Source organism: Leiobunum rupestre, chromosome 6 (assembly GCF_980474605.1).
Source record: "Leiobunum rupestre chromosome 6, qqLeiRupe1.1.hap1, whole genome shotgun sequence".
Classification (NCBI taxonomy): Eukaryota; Metazoa; Arthropoda; class Arachnida; order Opiliones; family Sclerosomatidae; genus Leiobunum; species Leiobunum rupestre.
Window position 1 is genome coordinate 19,421,519 of NC_143389.1, and position 18,762 is coordinate 19,440,280.

The 18,762-nt window shown below is 35.2% G+C and overlaps 1 protein-coding gene across 2 annotated transcripts in view; it reads left to right on the forward strand.

Moving 5' to 3' along the window:
* LOC149940141 (lachesin-like) overlaps positions 1 to 18,762 on the forward strand; it is a 51,333-nt gene that overhangs the window by 28,235 nt on the left and 4,336 nt on the right. The window contains exons 2-6 of one of the 2 annotated variants that reach the window (XM_090178097.1): positions 8,750 to 8,815; positions 14,329 to 14,450; positions 14,666 to 14,873; positions 15,888 to 16,043; positions 17,513 to 17,641. In XM_090178097.1, the coding sequence (XP_090034223.1) occupies positions 14,675 to 14,873; positions 15,888 to 16,043; positions 17,513 to 17,641 (484 nt within the window). In that variant the 5' untranslated portion in view covers positions 8,750 to 8,815; positions 14,329 to 14,450; positions 14,666 to 14,674. The remainder of the gene's footprint in view (positions 1 to 8,749; positions 8,816 to 14,328; positions 14,451 to 14,665; positions 14,874 to 15,887; positions 16,044 to 17,512; positions 17,642 to 18,762) is intronic. The other variant, XM_090178096.1, reaches the window with a different exon arrangement.

Consider the following 18,762-nt stretch of genomic DNA (forward strand, 5'->3'; position numbering starts at 1 on the left):
CTGGATAGTAAATTTTCCACGATTTCCCATACCCTTATTTAGCCCTATCCCAACGAAAACTCAACGGAAAACATGTCATAATTTTAAAAGATTTTGTGAAATAATTTTTTTTAAATACAATTTTATTGACATTAATTTTTTTAATACAATTTTATTGAAATTAAATAATTTTAATACAATTTTATTCAAATTACAATTTTTAAACATTTCGGTTGTTAAGTCTATGCATTGGTTGTAGTATTAGGAGGCGTCTCCTTTATATAATTTATAAAATCCCAATGTTCAAGAAAATACACTGCTCTAGATAATTGAAAGGCATGAAAATTTCCACAAAATCAACGTTTTTGAACAAAAATTACCTTTTTCCCACAGAGCCAAAATGGACCCTATAAATTCCCACAATATGATAAATTTCCCACAATCTGGCAACACTGATTCCCAACTGGTTGACACTGAAAAAATTGTATTTAAAGCTGATTTCCAATTAGGTATTATTAACAAACGGAATACGGTTAAGGCAGGTTTAATACACTGCATTTAGACACGGCTCAGGAAGTTATTCCGACCGAAGCGTTGCGAAATTGGATGGGAGCCAAGACTGACAAAACGCGATATCTCAATACCCGTCTCTTTTGATCGAATAATCTGGCGTCTAAATATTTAAGAAGGACACGCAACCTTTAATCATTAAAACGAATTTAATACAAAACGTAAAGAAAGCCGCCCGAATTGAGAGTTTTTTCGCTGTGGAAAGAAAGAAACAAAACGGATATAGAGGGGCTAATTCGTCTCTTCGGAAACAAAGAAAGCGAGAAGATTATAGGATTAGTATTCCGAAGTGGGCTGCTTCCTTCTCACGTAACCGAGCCGTGAAAAGACAAAAAACATCGGATAATGCGCCTGGAATAAGCCACGTTAGCCTGCATTCCGGCTCCGTACAATCGAGTATACTCCGTGTCTGAACATGTTTCCGACGATTCGATCCGCTTTTTGCTGCTGGAAGCAGCGCCTTCCGGAGTATCCTTCACTATTAGGGAGCCCTGACAACTGAGTTGTACCACTTGACACCTCGATACTCTTCACGTCATTCATCAATACCAAACGCGCTTTGCTGGAAGGAAACCTTTATTGTGGAATTTGATGGAACATCGTTCACGATAAATTTAGCACCAATACCTTCTTCTCTTCTTAAGACTGCCGAGGACAAGAGAATCGCATTGTATTTCGTTTTTGTCACTCAGCCCCTTTATAAGTCTGCTTTGCTGTATTGTATGTGACCTAATCTAGAGACCAAGTGTCGTACTAGACATCAAGTCTATTAATTTGAAATCTAACGCTACGGTTTACGTTGACAGTGCAGCAGCGTACACGATGCTTTATTAATCAAATGAGGTTTTTGATATTTACGGTTAGGTTTCCCCATGGGCGTCAAATGTGAAAATTAAGCAAATTTTATTTTGAGCTCCCTTTTAAAAGCTTCGTTACTTTAGTCTGACTTCAGAATTTGTTAATTTGGTTATATTCCCAAGAATGTATCACCACGCACTAATTAAATTGTAAATAGATGAAATTCATTTGAAAAATGTTAGATCAAATTGAAAAAGCCTTAACCAGGGTACTTAAAATTTTTTTATATTAAATTTAAATTCAACAATGTATTCGCTGCAAATTTCAATTATTTTCCAACATAAATAAAACTAATATAAAAATATTTTTTTAAGAAGATGTTCTTAATATGTGTGTCAATTAATTTCAAATGGTTTAAGTAGGTCTTTTATATTTTGATTAATTAATATTAACCTGCTAAATAACTGTAATGATATTGAAATTAGTATTTATGTAATTACCATTGTGTTATCAAGAATGTTTTTATTATAGGTTAAAGATAATGCCTATATTGAGACGATAGGAGTGTATCCTGGTCTAATTTATGCCCGGCTTTGGAAGACGTCAGATTTAGGGAACGAATTAGATACTAGACTGATTTTTAGAGCGATAGAATGGCAGCAACGCTAAAAATCATGTCAACCTAGTCATTCTCTGAAAGTTGAAATGCAATTTTATCAACACCTCTATTATTTACTTTTGTAAACGCTGTTTCTATTTATATCCTGAATAAATATTTATCCTGCTAAGAAACTGTTTAGTTTGTATACGTAACGAGTTCGAAATTAGACATTCCATACACGTATGAGTGAACTAATCGTTGAATCTGGTTAATAAAATAAAATTTTAAAATTGGTAACCACGAACGTCACACGCGATAAAGCTAAAACCGCCTTTGAAACTAAACAGTCCAAGACTCGAACCTTAGACTCCTCCTTACTATTTATATAGAGATTTCCCAAATTTTATACTTCGCGATAAGCCCTGCCTGACCAAGAAAAGTACGCCGAGATTCTCCTAGATGGAAGCACCAGCAACGTTGCGAAATAAGAAGTATTGATTTGATAAGAGCGGGAGCCAGAGTCAGAGTAGAGCGCGCGCATGTAGACGGAGCAGGATGGAAGGAAGGAGACGAGTGGCATAATCGCGCTTGCATTACCGGAGCCTCAGCGATGGCCTGGAACGAGATAGTTGAGTCAGGGAACTTCTGAAGGATAGGCTCTTCGACCACTTAAAAGTGAGGCGGTTTAAAAGATTTTTCCGACATAAAAGCGCAAAAAGTTTCCGATTATCATCAGCGGCACGGGCAAAAATCTGAAAAGGCCACCGAAGTGGAGCGCTAAAAATTTAAAAGTGTCTTCTCCTACTGCCACTTCTTTGAATTCTGCTTTTCTTCCAAAAGTCTCGCGTCTACCTCCGATAATTCCAGCTCTTACAAAAAGTAAAATGATTCCGAGATATATTACTGCGATTTTAAATATTTAAAAAAAGGTTATTTTAATAACTCTTATACAAAGGTTTTACGAATTATATATGTATAATGCTATAGAAGCTCCCGAATGGGACGCGAAACTAGTCGTCTAGGTTTTAATAAAACTTTTGTACACCAAATGGTATTTAGTTAATTTATCATCACGTAAAAATGAAAAAATTTGAATCGTGTGTTTTTTGTGCAGCTTATGTTTCTGTTAAGTGAAAAGGAACCACCTTTTGACTGCATTGTAAAGGATGATAAAATTAGCGAATAAGTAGATTAGTCCATTATGAAAAGGGATAATAAAGCTAAGCCCTACAAATTTGAAGAAACTTAAAAACTTACTAATAGCTCTTACCGATAGGTCTTCTGTTATTTGATTATATTTTAAATATCATGTTCATTAAATTGAAAAATTAAAATACCAGAAGTAGTTATCAGGATAAATATAATTTATCTTTTATAAGAGGCTACTTTATTAAATAATGTGTTCTTGATATTTACGAAGAATGGATATGTTGCATGTCCACCTCAAGGTCTGCCAGTATGATCGCCTCGACACAAACATTCTTATAAAGTACAAATACATTCTTTATATGTTAAAATGTACATTTTCAATATATTCTTGATATGTTCAAATATACATTTTCAATACATTCCTGATATGTTAAAATATACATTTTCAAAACGTTCTGGATACGTTAAAATGTACATTTTCAAAACATTCTTGATATGTTAAAATATACATTCTTGATTCGTTAAAATTCAGAAATTCAATACATTCTTGATTCGTTAAAATTCAGATATTCAATACATTCTTGATTCGTTAAAATTCAGATTTTCAATACATTCTTGATTCGTTAAAATTCAGATTTTCAATACATTCTTGATATCTTAAAATATACAATTTAAATACATTCTTGATTCGTTAAAATACAGATTTTCAATACATTCTTGATACGTTAAAACATACATTTTCAATACATTCTTGGTAAGTTAAAATATACATTTTCAATACATTCTTGATTCGTTAAAATACCGATTTTCAATACATTCTTGATATGTTAAAACCTACATTCTCAAAACATTCTTTATATGTTAAAATGCAAATTCTTAGTACATTTTTGAAACGTTAGAATGCACATTTTCAATACATTCTTGATAAGTTAAAATATACATTTTCAATACAATCTTGATATCTTAAAATATACATTTAAAATACATTCTTGATTCGTTAAAATACAGATTATCAATACATTCTTGATATGATAAAACATACATTATCAATACATTCTTGATATGATAAAACATACATTATCAATACATTCTTGATATGATAAAACATACATTATCAATACATTCTTGATACGTTTAGAGAAAAATTCTCAAAACATTCTTTATATGTTAAAATGTACATTCTTGAAGTTGAAAAGTTATTTATTCTTGATACCTTTAAATGTAAATTTTCAGTACATTCTTGATATGTTAAAATGTACAATTTCAGTACATTCTTGATATGTTAAAATGTACAATTTCAGTACATTCTTGATATGTTAAAATGTACAATTTCAGTACATTCTTAATACTTTAAAAGGTACATTCTCATTACGTTCATACCAATTTTATCTTTTAAATTGAAGGAGACACTTAACTGGTAGTTTCTTTAACATTTATATTCGCAAATCCCCAAATTATCTTCTAGCTGCCTCAAAGATAGCCGGGTTATTAATATTTGGACTGTGGAAATGAAAATGCCCGTATCTCCTCTTATACAAAAGAAAACCTCTGAAGGGGGCTGATGATATTATAGCTCCTTTTAAGCCAGGGTCACGCTAAATCTTAAAACCCAGTTTAAGTCAGTTTAAATGCCAGTTTTAAATGATACAAGGGAGAAAAACTCTACAAGACATAGTGGGACTTCAGCTTTTGTAAAAATAATGAAAATGTACATTATGTCATATATCACGAATGAGATCAAATAAATTAATCTCTTTTTCCCGGTATTTCACTGGGCACGTCCATCTTAAGTTTTCCCTTTAACCCCCATTCTCCATACCCTCTGCCCAATGACCCCAGCCTGGACTCCCCGCCGTGGGTGTAGGTAGTGGCGAGCGTGCGGGGGCATATAAGAGGGAGGGGAGGCGCGAAAAAGAGTGTATAGAATCCACTCTTATAGAATAATATGTTCAAAATAGGAAGAGCAAGATGGCACAGCCACAATAGTAGCCTCTTCCTCCTAGCACTTTTGATTTTACCCATTTGGTTAAAAACCGCGGCTCAGCACTGGCATATATAGTTATATAGAAATATCTAATACCAATCGAATGACGCCTGAATTAAATTTATATCGAGTGCCGTTGAAGATAATTCGTCGATTGCCGGGGACCTATTCGGAGCTATAGACTATACGGACCTATAGCTTCCACTGTATTTATCACCTTCACCATCAACATCACCACCACCGCGTGCATCGGGAGCGTAAATTACAGCCTCTTTCCTCTATACTAGAGGAAGAGACTAAAAATAATTAAAATTGTTGTTACCGAAACAGAACATATTATTGACCATTATTTCGCAAAACAATATGCAATATTGGATGCTTTTCTAGGTAATAAATGTATAATGTTTTGAGCAAAAATGCTGAGGATTTTGTTCAACTAATGGTTATTAAGCGTTCAATATCAGCTTTATAAATGAGTAATTCTGAGGAAATATTTGTTCAGTAACGGATACTAAAACGTTCAATATCAGCTGGTTTAATATGCCATATATTGAGGGAATATTTATCCAAACTATAAGAACGTTTAATTGGTAGGGTGACTTAATGCTCAAGTTACCACACTATGGCAGTGCCATTTTTCTAAGTGGGCAATCTTAAGATAATATTATTGTGTTCCATGGATCATGAAAGAATAAATTGACCCCCTTTGCCCCTTGGGGGCGCCTATGGTAACCACAATCTGCAACTGGTAATCTAAAGCATCAGTAGGTGCAGTGTAAAATCCATGTCAAAGACAAATATAGATTTTGTGTAACCGCGACTGGAGGTGCATGCACTTTGTCGGTGTTTTTCCCCAAAACTGCCAGAGGAGAGCGTTTTCTCATCAAATTTCTGTAATGGTCGCGAGGGGGCAAACGAAACGTAAATGATTTCAACCAAGTTAGATTTGGCTTAATTTATGTAAATACAGATTGTTCGTATAGTAGGCGACACATTGAAAAAAGAACCGTAATTAATAATTTTTACGAGCTCAACGAACGCTGCAAATAATTAATAATTAACAACAAGCAGCTTAGAAGTTGGAAGTGAAGAGAAGCACATTGTGAAAAAACTAAATTAAAAAAGACTTAAAACAGTTTTAAATATTTATTTATAAAATCCAACTTCTCGGAGTGTAAAAATCCCTGAAGGAGTAGGAAGAGTTCCTCCGAAACGTTCGATTTTATAAATAAATATATTGTGAATTTAAAACCGTTTTAAGTCTCTTTTAATTTAGCTTAGAAATTGACAGAACTGCAATTTTATTGATATTTGCGCTCCGTATATCAATTATTTTTAACTTAGTTCCGACTTTTTTCGATGATATGAGCTGAAAAGCCAACATTCTCCTCCCTCCCAAAGATAAGTTGTAAGAGATTTTACGAACTAACCAATTTAAAGACATTCCAATAATGAAATGAAATAAATTAAATCGTCCCTTAAAGTAAAATTTTAAATATTTATGGAAGAAATTATTTCCCATTTCAGCCAATCAGCTTAATAATAATAAAAATACTAATCAGGTGGCTGAGTGACAATGCTTAGGAGGGTGTGGTGGCAAGCCCTTCATGATGGCTTCCTATAAGTAGCAAGAGGACTGGGCCCTCTATCCTCTCAATATCCAACTTGATAAAATAAACATTATTCTGAATTGGATGCCACGCGAGGAAACACCTCCTTACACTTACTATTACTTACAAGGTTTTATGGGAAGGGGAAACCGAAAAACTCGGGAAAACCCCTTCACGCAGTAGGGAGAGAACAAGCAAACTCAACGCAGAAGGTATTGTTCGGAGTTTCTTTTCGTGAGGCATTCTGTTCGTAGCAATCGCTTAAGGTAAGGCTGGTTTGTAGTCTAAACGTCCTTTATTGTCATTGCCGAGGTTATCCAAGACGTAAAAATTTTATAATTCCATGGTAACCCAACAGTTAAATCGTTTGAATCAACCTACCATCCTACATACACAACTGCCTAAATCAGGTTACATATATAGGGCACGCGAAATGCCATTGATACAAGTAACTCTCCGGCTTTTTAGTTAGGTGGGCATAGTCCCATCTTTTGCTAACTCGATCCAAAAGGTATGACGGTGGAACTCTCCAGTGTTTGAAACTTGATTGTATTTTTCCATTTGTTTCAAACCACCGCCACCCCCCCCCCCCTTGAAAAAAGGAAGGCCCCAAAACAAAATTTGGTTGTAGCCCCGTCGGATTTTGCCCATCTGCCCCCGTGGCCAAGCCATATATCATCATTAACACATTTTTCAAATTTAAATTTGAAATAATTTCCAAAAAACATGTAAAGATTTATGTAATTGAATAAAACGAATAGTAACATCGTTCTGAGAATTTAAAATATCCAATTTGAAAAGTTCAAAATACGTATCGTTCAATCCATATCTGACAGTTTGAATCTGTTTCCATTTTTGACAACGATTTTCATTTCAATTTCCATTACAATTACACTTTAAATTTTTCATTTTCCCTCGAATTGCAATCGCAATGGACCGACGCTGGGTGTGATCGTCTATTACGTCGGCCGTGGATGGCGTTATATACTACGACGTAATATCGAAGAGCTTTCCGTCACCCGCTAGGTGGCTCTATCGCGAATGAAAAGGTTAATTCGCAATATCGCGGCATCACGTACCGTCACGTTTAAATGAAAAATGCATTTTGAGTTCCGTCGCAAATACGACGGATCAATACTAGTCAAAAATGCTGGAGTTCTTTCCTCAATATAACGTTTACTTTAGGGACACGTATATGGACTTCTACGAGCGTATTTTTACAATTGGCCAAAGTATGTTTCTCGCTGGTTGAGTCGTCTATGGAAGCGAAAAGGCCTTGGCAATCACGCATAAATATCGAGACATATATTCGACGCGAGCATGACAAGAAATATTGAGGATTTGTTTTAAGGCCCGCGCAGGACTCCAGAAACAAAACTAATCCCGAGAGTCCCGATTGAAAAACGGCTTCGACCTCTTTCGCAGCGGCTTCTCCGTTATATTGCCTCCCAAAATCTCGATGTTGTATTTTTGAATATATCGGATTATCCATTGATTTTGTTTAAATATTTATTTCTTCTCAAACAGAATCGTACAATTTAATTTAATAACTTTTGTACCGGCATCCGTATCGCGCAAATAAAACCGGTAAGTCTTAAACTCGCTGCATTTTTTATGAAGATAAAAAAATTTGAGGTCTCAAGATTTTTCCCGTTCTAGCAAATGAATATTTGGATTAGCAGTACACACGCGCTGATATAATTCAAAGTAAATATTGGATTAAATATGAAATGCAAACTATGAACCGTGATTAGATACTCCAATTTCAGCTCCACAGCGGTTAATTATCTATTTTATGCGAAATTCAATTTATTTCACTATTTGGAGTGGTGTTTAAAATTGGATTGTTATTATGTAAAAGATGAACCAGGTTTATTTGTAACTACGCAAATGTTTTGTGATTTAACAAAAAAATCGCAGAAAATTACTTAGTAGTAATATTTTAAAAAGTATTTTCATAATATATCAATTTCAGTTTCAAAACCTTATATCTAACGTTAAATTTTACTTGTTTTACATTGATTTTATTATTTGCTTGATTTTAATTTTTATTTCTAGGGATTACTTACAATTGGTACCATAGAAAATGTGAAATAGGAAAAGCAAGAATTCTAGATTGATCAGGTACACCTAGATGACGCATCGAACCTGATTATTTAAGTGACTACCTTCACGTTTAGAAACCTTTTCAAGCGATTAATGATATTATTACGAATTTTTTCATCGTATCTTCGCTAGATCATATTTTCCAGGAATTCTTTTTGTAGGAAATTGAATCCCAGTGACTAAAACATTCGATATTTTTCAACTGAAACGGTATAAACACAGGGTCAAAATTGATTTGGTTCTTTTTCTTTTCGATTCCTTTCGTCCGTGTCTCGGGGGGTTTTCGAGATACGAGCGGTATTAAAGTTTTAAAACTTAGGAAACGAACGGAATATGGAGGAGGGCGTAATGGCGCGTCTACTGGAACGTCCTTCGAGTTGCACGTCGAGCGGCGGTTCGTCAAGCGATCTCGAAATAGAATAAGCGAGTCCGTCCGAGGCTCCGAAGGCAGCGTGTCATTGATTTGATCGGTTAAAGAAGGCCCTTTTCGACAGCGATGCTGCGAGGCTGATTTCATTAAGCGTCTCCCGCGGGTCTCAGACGCTTTCCTCGGGGAAATGACTCTCGCTATTAAATGCCTCTAACTTGGCTTTGTAGACCGACACGATGTATTAAGGAGTAGACTCGCTATAGATAAAAGGGAAGCCCGGAACTCCACTGGCGCCCTCTCCGGGGAGATACGCTGAAAAGAACTTCTATCCGGCCTGAGCGCGATGTTAAATAAGTTAGACTCGCTTCCTTAAATCAACAACGCGAAAGTATTTAATGATAAGTTTTCGATTAAATTAAGATGGGGTTTTAAAGCAAACAACGATCCCCTTCCCAGTAAAAGTCTGTTTACACGAACTTTTATTTGACCGCGCTGTACTTTATTGGCAATTCGTTAAATATATTATCAACAACGTATAATGGATCGAGCCAATGGCGAATATGAAAGACCGTAAACGCCTATTTGGTATTTTTCTCATTTCAGTAGGTAAGCTAAACTGAACGAGGATGCGGTTTAAATTTTAATACCTAGCGCATCTTGTAGAAATAGTTCTTTTTATAAAGGAACGTGGCCTTCTTGTTTAAATGTTGCTCTTACGTCACAGTCTCTTACTTTTACAAGCCTACGAGCGCGCGCTACAGTCGCCAGGGCAATATAGATTTTCTAGCGCGCGTGCAAATCGCTCGTGCGAAGAAAATACTATTAAAGCTGGGTATTGTGACGTAAGAGCAACATTTTAAAAAGTTGGGCAAGACCCCATTTTAATCAACTATTTGCTATTTTAATGGTAAATGTGCCGAGATATGTGTAACAGCTGATGGGGAAAAAATACTACATTTTGATCTTAGCTAAATGATGAACTAGCTTTTTATTATATTTAAAATTTAATTTAATTTTAAAATTAAAATTTGATTTTTAAAGATCAAAAATGTTTTATTTCATATTTTTAAAGCTATGCAACTTAATTACAGTCAAAACAATATAGAAATGTAAGGTATATCAATTGATTAATTCTATTAGATATGTTATATACCATTTATTATTTCGATTTGATTTAATATTCTGTTTAATTTAGTTCATGTGAAATTCTAACATGAATTAAATGAATTCATTTATTTTTAAGTATAATTTGTATGTCCCAAAATATTTAAATTTGGCGAATATCCGTTGAAAAATTCCATATCTTTTATAAAAATAATCCTTGTGTATGACCCACGTAAGCCACAAACCAAAAATGCAGCCCTTCTGGGGTTTTTCAATCCATCTCTGAAATGAAAAAGCGGATATTGGAGGCGGGGGCTCAACTGGACCGATGATATTTAAGGGTGTATCACCACATCTTTGTAAAAAGTAGAACAACAAAAATTTTAGATAAAAAAACCTTCAAAACTTTCGTTTCGATTATGAAAAGTCACCTCTTCTCAACGAGATATAAACCATAAACAATACACCTTGACCTTTTCAGTTAAAATAGGCTTCAATTATTTAAAACAAAAAGTAAAATAAAACTTGGTAGTTGGAATAGTTAATTTAGAACAATAACACGAAACAAGGTATTGTATACAAGGTTACTATAAGTTCGATAAATTACGCGAATAATTAAAAGGGATAAAATAGCTAAACCCTAAACAAATTTGAAGAAATTTAAAAACATACAAATAACTAGTACCAATATGTCTTCGAGCAAACAAAAAGACGCGAATCTCGGATCAAATAGATCTTCAAGTAAAAAACTACTTAAAAAAATAAATAAAATAGCCAGAAATTCCAACGGTAGACCGGTTTCGTTCTATATGGAACTCACCAGTACCGTGCGGGAAATCTGGCTAGTGACTGTTATATCGATAAGATAAACTAAGCCTAAACATTAAAAATTTCAACTTAATTTCTAACTTAATAAGTTCTATTAGTAGGGCGATTAAGGTATAACTATCTATTATAAACGTCGATTCATCCACTTATTTACTTTGTGATAGAGAAAGGATAAGACCTATTTTTAAAATTTTAGTTTTCTTCTCAATCTCAGATAGTCTTTTGTCGGGCAGGTGCAAGTCAGAAATAGCTCTTCTAGCGGAAATAATCGATTTTTAGGATATTATAATAGACAGTTGATTATCTATTTACTGGAAAATGCCAGGAGCAAGACGTTCCGGAAAATCTTGTACACTTTTGCGAAATAGGAAAAGATTTTAGAAATCTTTAATTCACTTTAAAAATCGCAAATTGTTTGCAAAATTCAATCCTGAAATCTCAAAATCAAAATTAGTTTCCGATTTTCGATATCGCCTGTATTGAACATTGTTTCAATACTAAATACATCGTATTGATTTAAGTTAAATATGACGTCATTATATAAACTACACGATATTGAAGGTCAAGTGTTCAAATAACCAATTATTGTTTAACTTTGATTTTGAAATATCTCGAGTCATATGTAGAACTCTCAAATGTGGGTTTTTGATAAGACACTCTAGTTGTTGGAATTAGCATGTGGCAAAATTTTGTATTTAAAAAATATATTACCTAGTAAACAGAATTCTTTTGATCTAAAATTTTGAGGCTGATTTATCGAATTTTTGAATTTGGGCTTCATCAAAATGTTTCGGGTAAAAATTAATTATTTGGTTAATTAGTTTCCGATACCCACTTTTAATAATAAATTACTACTGCTACTACTGAAGCTTATCTCCGATAAATTGCTATCTTTATATTTTATTACAATCTTATTATATTAAATATTTGTAATTAGTGTCTTAAATATTATCTCACCAAAAAAATTAAAAATAGCAATAACAATCAGGTCAGTCAACGATCCAAATTCACGGTGTTAAAAAATATATAAATTGCGGCATTTCTTTTCATTGAATAGATTTGAAAAGCAATACCTGCTATATTTTCCAGTCAAACCTTACACTATTTTTCTAAATCTAGTTCGCTACGTAGACCGTTAGAGAGAAGTGACATTTTTAGCTTCGAATATACTAGGTACGGGATAGTCTGAAAGGAGGGGTCAAACTGGAAGGAAAGGCTATTACGCGACGAGGCCAACATTATCGGCTATGACGCGCTCTGGGTCATTAGTCAAGTGGAACATGACGTGACCATGAAAATATGGCGAGATACTCTCGCGTTTCAACGTTTCCGTTTCCAATTTCGTGGCGCACGAGCGTCTTTGATATAAATTGATGGCAGTCCCTCAGCGCCGCCGATAATATATCATCGCGGAGCATTTAAAACATCCCCTTATGGACAATAAGCGAAAAAATGATATCTTTCGACCAGCGAAAGTATACTCTTTCCAGCCTCGTTTTATGAATTGAATTGCAGAAGCGTACTTAATGCGCCGTGCTTACGCGGAAACGATAACTTACCAGGGATACGGCGCTTCTTCGACTTTCCGCAGTCAGAGTACGATCATAGACTTAGGAAGGTCTTCCTTATAGTCTATGGTACGATCGACCTAAAGGTGCTTTGCAACTTTATTCCGCTTTTGAAGAGCCAATGTGTCGATATTTTAAAATATAAGAAATAGACGTCTCGAAGGAGAGGCGGCAATTTCCACGATTTCGTATAACCGCGTTTGTTGCCAATAATATCATTTTTCTCGGTGAAATGGATTACAACAAGAACTCGGAATGGTCGTGATGTTGTTGATGGTGAAATGCCGACTTCAACGATAGAAATTTTCCTTGACACTTAGATCTTTTTGTCAAGATCTTTTTATGGGAAGGTCAGCGCACTCCCGATTTTTTTGCGTAATTTGTTCTTCAGTTTCGGAAAGGGAAAAATTTGCTTTGATTTGGCGCCATCTATACTATCAATAAGAAATTATATTTAACGAAATATTTTATGACAGCAATATAATTATTTTATTTAAAACGAAATTAAATAATATAATAAAAGGTTAATCTTCAATATCTGACAGCTTTTATTAATTCTATGGTAAGTTGTGCGCTAAAAATCATAATTCGTATAAAAACGGTCGTTAGATGGCGCGACGAGACACTCTAAGTACTTCCTTTCCCCCCATCAGAATCAGACTGGGCTTGTGAAGAACGGGTTGAGCTTCGTTATGTGGCCGCGATAGGGCAGTGCGCTGACCTGACCATAAAAAGGTCTCGGTTTGCTATTAGTATTATCTGTTTCGCCATAGCAGTGCAGCGCTGCTTCTATTGATAATAACCCGGGCTTTCATCTCTCAATAAAGAAAATCACCACAAAGTCACTGTCGGAAAACTATCTCTTGATGTCTTATTTCCACATACGGAAAATGAATATCCTGAACTTCGTAACCTTTGGTGAAAACATAACGAAAACTAATTAACGTGTTTACCAATATAATTCGACTGTTACCTTTATTTTTCTATGAAGAATATTATTTCAGATTTCAGATAAATTTATTTACAGGAGGGTTTTATGAAGCTTTAGTCCCATTCGACCGAAATCCCATTCGACCGAAGGCGGTTTTTGAGGTGTCCCATTCGACCGAATTCCGCCGAAACGTGCGGTTTTTATGTGTCCCATTCGACCGAACGCTTTTATGTGTCCCATTCGACCGAACGCTGCTATATAAATTGGCTTTTGCTATGTTTTCAATTTAGTTACTGAAGTCGTTTGCAATGGAGCGGATAGCTAATAAAGGAGGGTCAAGAAAAGTAACTGAACCAAAACTGAAATAGTAAACTTAACCAACTCTAACCTAACCTAACCTAACCTAACCTAACCTAACCTAACCTAACCTAACCTGAACATGGATCTTCGATAGTACATACCTTATAAATAAAATACCAAATCACCCCGCCAATTGGGCTACATTTTAAAATTCTTTCGGTCGAATGGGATTCGGTCGAATGGGATTCGGTCGAATGGGATTTCGGTCGAATGGGAATAAACGTTTATGAAATGTTACTGATGCTAGACAGTTAAGCACTCCTACAAGTTTCTTCTGACTAATTACGATATTTGTAAACTAATATAATTAAACTAAGCCATTTTCGCACTGAATGTCGTAGAACTTAATGATTTTGCGTTCTCGTTGCAGTATCCAGTCAGCAGATTCACGCTCCAGAGCCGTATTTTTTAGAGCCCGTCCGAAACGTGACAAAAGCAATTGGCAGAGACATCACACTTTCATGTATCGTAGAAAACATAGGAAATTATAAGGTCACTCTTTTCTTATTACATTACTTTTGACTTAAGCCGTGGCAATTTCAGTTTCATTATATGATTATTAGATGTTTAATATTGTATTTAAACCAGCGAAGTGATCAAAAATAATAAAAACGATAAATCTAGGACAACCGTAAATTGAGTGCATTGAGAAAGACATTTTTATTACTGTAAGATATTTTCAACTCAAAGAAACCTTTTATTAAAAGGTTGCCTGGATGAAGCCAGATCGGCACATGCTCTTAACTCTCCAAGAACAAGTAATTACCAGAAATCAGAGGTATAAAATATCGCACAACGGTTACCACACGTGGTGGTTACACATAAATGAAGTCAGAGAAGAAGATGCGGGTGAATACATGTGCCAGGTCAACACATCACCCATGATTACTTCCGTTGGCTACCTCACAGTTGTAGGTGAGTTCAACGTTGATTTTCCACCTAAACTGCCAATGGTTACTTTCGTTGGCTACTTCACAGTTGTAGGCAAGGTTGGCTTAATTTTGCCAAGGATGGAAAAAACCGGGTGGAAAAACTAGTTTTTTCCACCTATGGTTTTCCTGTTAAAAACCGTGTGGAAAATCGTACCTCCATGGTTTTTTTCCACCTCTAGTGGCAAAATATATAATAAAAGCAGTATATTCTTCTATTCGATTCACTCTTCTTCTGGCCCTTTTCATCTCTCCTATTTTCAATGACCAAATTAGTCACTTCATAGATATATCAATGATTAATTTAGCATTAAAAGAGATTTTTCCACTTTTTTCCGGTTTTTTCCTTTTTCCGGTTTTTACCAGTTTTTTCCACATGTCCCGGCAAAAACCTGTTTTTGCCGGGTTTTTGCCAACCCTGGTTGTAGGTGGGCCTAAGATTATATTTTACTTTAAGCTATACCCATGATTACGTCCGTTATAGCTACCTCGCAATAGGTGGATCCAGTTTTTAATTTACCCCTAAGCTACCCATTATTTCTTCCGTTGGCTACCTCATAGCGGTAGGTAAGTCAACATTGAATTTCCGTAAAGAGTCTTAATCACAGGAGCAAACTACAAACCCTGTACGACTTAACGACTTGAACATATAACAAAATAATATATCGTATTAAAAGGGACTTATCACAAATTACGAAACGCCGAAAAGGGGAGAGGGGGATTTGAATAAGCGTTACTAAATAACATAACAAAGATTTATACCAGAAACTAAATTATTATTATTATTATTATTATCAATTATTTTTAAGGGTCAACGAATGATTTGAAAATTTCTGCCCTATTTTTACGCCCTATTTCCAGAGACTAGGCTGCGAGACTAATGAAATTTGAACGATTATGTGGCCCTTTAACTAACAGTCGCAACTTAAGACTAATTTTCCTCACTTGTATAAAAGGTTATCTGAAGAGCGTTGATTAACTTCTTTTGATATTTTTGAAGTTCCTCCAGTCATAAACGAAGAGCTTACCAGCTCGGACACTGAAGTTCGAGAGGGCAAATCAATAAGCCTTAGATGCGCTGCCCACGGCCATCCTGAACCGCAAATTACGTGGAGGAGAGAAGACTCAGCGAGTATTCTCATTGGCAGAAAAACAGGTATGTTTACCACGCAGTCACTAGTCGCTGGATTATATTATAGCGTCATATCCTTAAGATACCGAATATTATACTAATTACTTGGCCTTCTTAAATTAAAAATTAGGTTAAAACTACCAAAATAAACATAAATCTCATTGGATCTCTTTATAAAAGAAGTAAAAAATTTGACCCTGCAGAATTTGAATTTATGTGCAACCTAATCTGCTTATACTTGTCAAGCGCTACACGTAGTTTGAAATGCAAACTAAATTTCCCCTTAAGACGAAAAGATTTTCAGAGATAATTAGCACAGAAGGTCGACATTGAAATAGGATCTTCGATTATGACAATGTTTCGGTCCGCTATTAAGAAAAGATGAATCCTTTTTTTGTTACCTCTATTAAGATTGTTTAAGATTTTTTTAAGATTTGCAGATTAACGAACCGTTCGTTTTCTGAGCTACTGAATTTTTTAACTTAAAGTGCCAAGTGACTGTGAGAATCTGAGAATCGGGCATTTTTTTTTTACAATTTCCTGAATTTCTGGACGCTGATTTCACAGTGAACGTTTGCACTTTTTGTCTATTTTGCTGAACAAATTAGATAATCAATTTGAAATTTTGTTCCCTGACTTCTGGAATTTAATGGTTCCTTTAATTTCTGCCCTTGGCTCCAGCTAGGAGCAAGAAACAAAGCACCCCACACAAGAAGAACGCAACCCGTCAAAATTCATGCATTTTCTCGCGTACAGTTTTCATTGGTTAGACGCTTTAGCACCTGCTGCCGTCGGAAGGGGAAAATTCGGAAATTGTCTTCCCCTTTCCGTAAAACGTTCAGTGTTAATGTTCGTGCAACGAAATTTGTACACAACACTGCGTTAGCGTGTTCAAAGGCTAGCTGCGTTCTTCTTGCGTTTGTTGCTCCTAGGTTCCAGAAATTCGAACATTTACGAAAATTAAAAAAAAACAACCAGTTAGTTGTAAAACTAACCTGGATTAAGAGATCATGAAAATGGCGAAAATAGCTTAAGAGATACTGGCTTCGTGATGTCCAAACGTCCAGAAATTCAGCAGATTAGTGAGTCAAAATATACTAATTTTAAAATATATAAAATAAAATTTAAGTAATTGAATGATTGGGGACAATTTGGCATATTAATTAGGAAATGCTGATACCTATTTAGAAATAATATTTTCTATAACAGTCTATCGCAATTAATTTCTCGAAGATGAGAAGATAGTTGACCATATATTATAGAGTGCCAGCAGCTTGAAACCCTGCGACGTCACCAATGTTAAACGTCTATTGAGAAAAAACGCGAGTTTTCATGACAACCCTTACGGAAGCTACGGCTGTGACGTCACTAACTTTTAAAAACGCATCAACTGCTAGCACTCTATACAAAATTTTAGACAGCGTTTGATTTTAATAGCGCTTGTTGGCTAATACGCGTGTATCATCATAATGACGTCAATTATTGTCTTTCAGTACAGAATATGTACGGGGAATTTTTAAATATAACCAAGGTGACGAAAACGCACATGGGAGCTTACCTTTGCATTGCAAATAACACAGTTCCACCAACTGTCAGCAAGAGGATCCTGCTGAACGTGATCTGTAAGCCTTATTTGTTTCATATTCGTTTTATCCGTGTCCGTCTTTCTGTGGGTTCATCGGGGTAACTAACTTTATTCGATACACCGTTGTTGCGGCAAAAAAAATCTCGAGACATTGGCGATTTCCAACTTCCAACCTAGGCGCGTACCGAAACTACCGAACTTCGATTCAAACGTCTTCCGTTGTTTAATTCCCATCGAATTGAAGGTTTTCCGGGAAGAAAGGTTCGGGTGCAATAAGGAGTCGCATCAGCAGCGAGTAGCTCTAATCGATAACGAAAAGACTTGTTAAAGGAAAAGTTCCTGTTTTAAGACTTTGCTACACCTGAAATGACATTTGCTGGTAAATCGTACAGGTTCTCCGGAGAAAAACCCGGAAAGGAAGTGACAGAATTCTCGACTCCTTTCTCTTCTCCTCCGTTTCAATTATTATTCGTGTCCGTTTTCTTATTATACGTCCAATCTATCACGCTCCTTCTTACACTGTACAAAATTAGTGCTGAAATTAGATAAAATAGTTTAATGTTTCTAGGGTCACAAAACGGAAGTCTTCCAAAAGAAAAACGATGTTTCTATGGTTGTTACTCGCATTTAGGTTCCATAAACACCCGCGATAAGGTATATCTTCCAGGCTTAAGAAAGTACCTTTGACGCCATTTGCCAAGTTCCCTTTGTATTCTTTATAACAACGGTAACCTTTCTTTCAATTTGAAGATTTTTTAATTAATCCTGTAATTGTATCAACACACAGAGAGAGACGTTTCAACAATGTTTAAATGCTTTCTACACCCCTTCAGTATAGCATAAATAAATATTTTGTTAGTTATGTATAGGTGTATTTCTTAAACACAATTTGTGTTTTTGTTTAATTCAAGAGAAATTTAGTTAAATTAATCAGAAAATAAACTATATAAATTATCGAATTTTTAATTTTGTGATTATAACCCCATTATTTCCGATATAAACGGTGTCATAAGCCTAACAAGGCCCCCTGAGTTTGAATTGGGCAGAAGGGCCCATGTATTCAGCACTAGAAAGGCGCGGGGGGGGGGAATTAGGATCTACGCTACCTGGCGGAGAAAAAGAACAAATTATCCTAATCCCCTCACCCCTACCACCAAT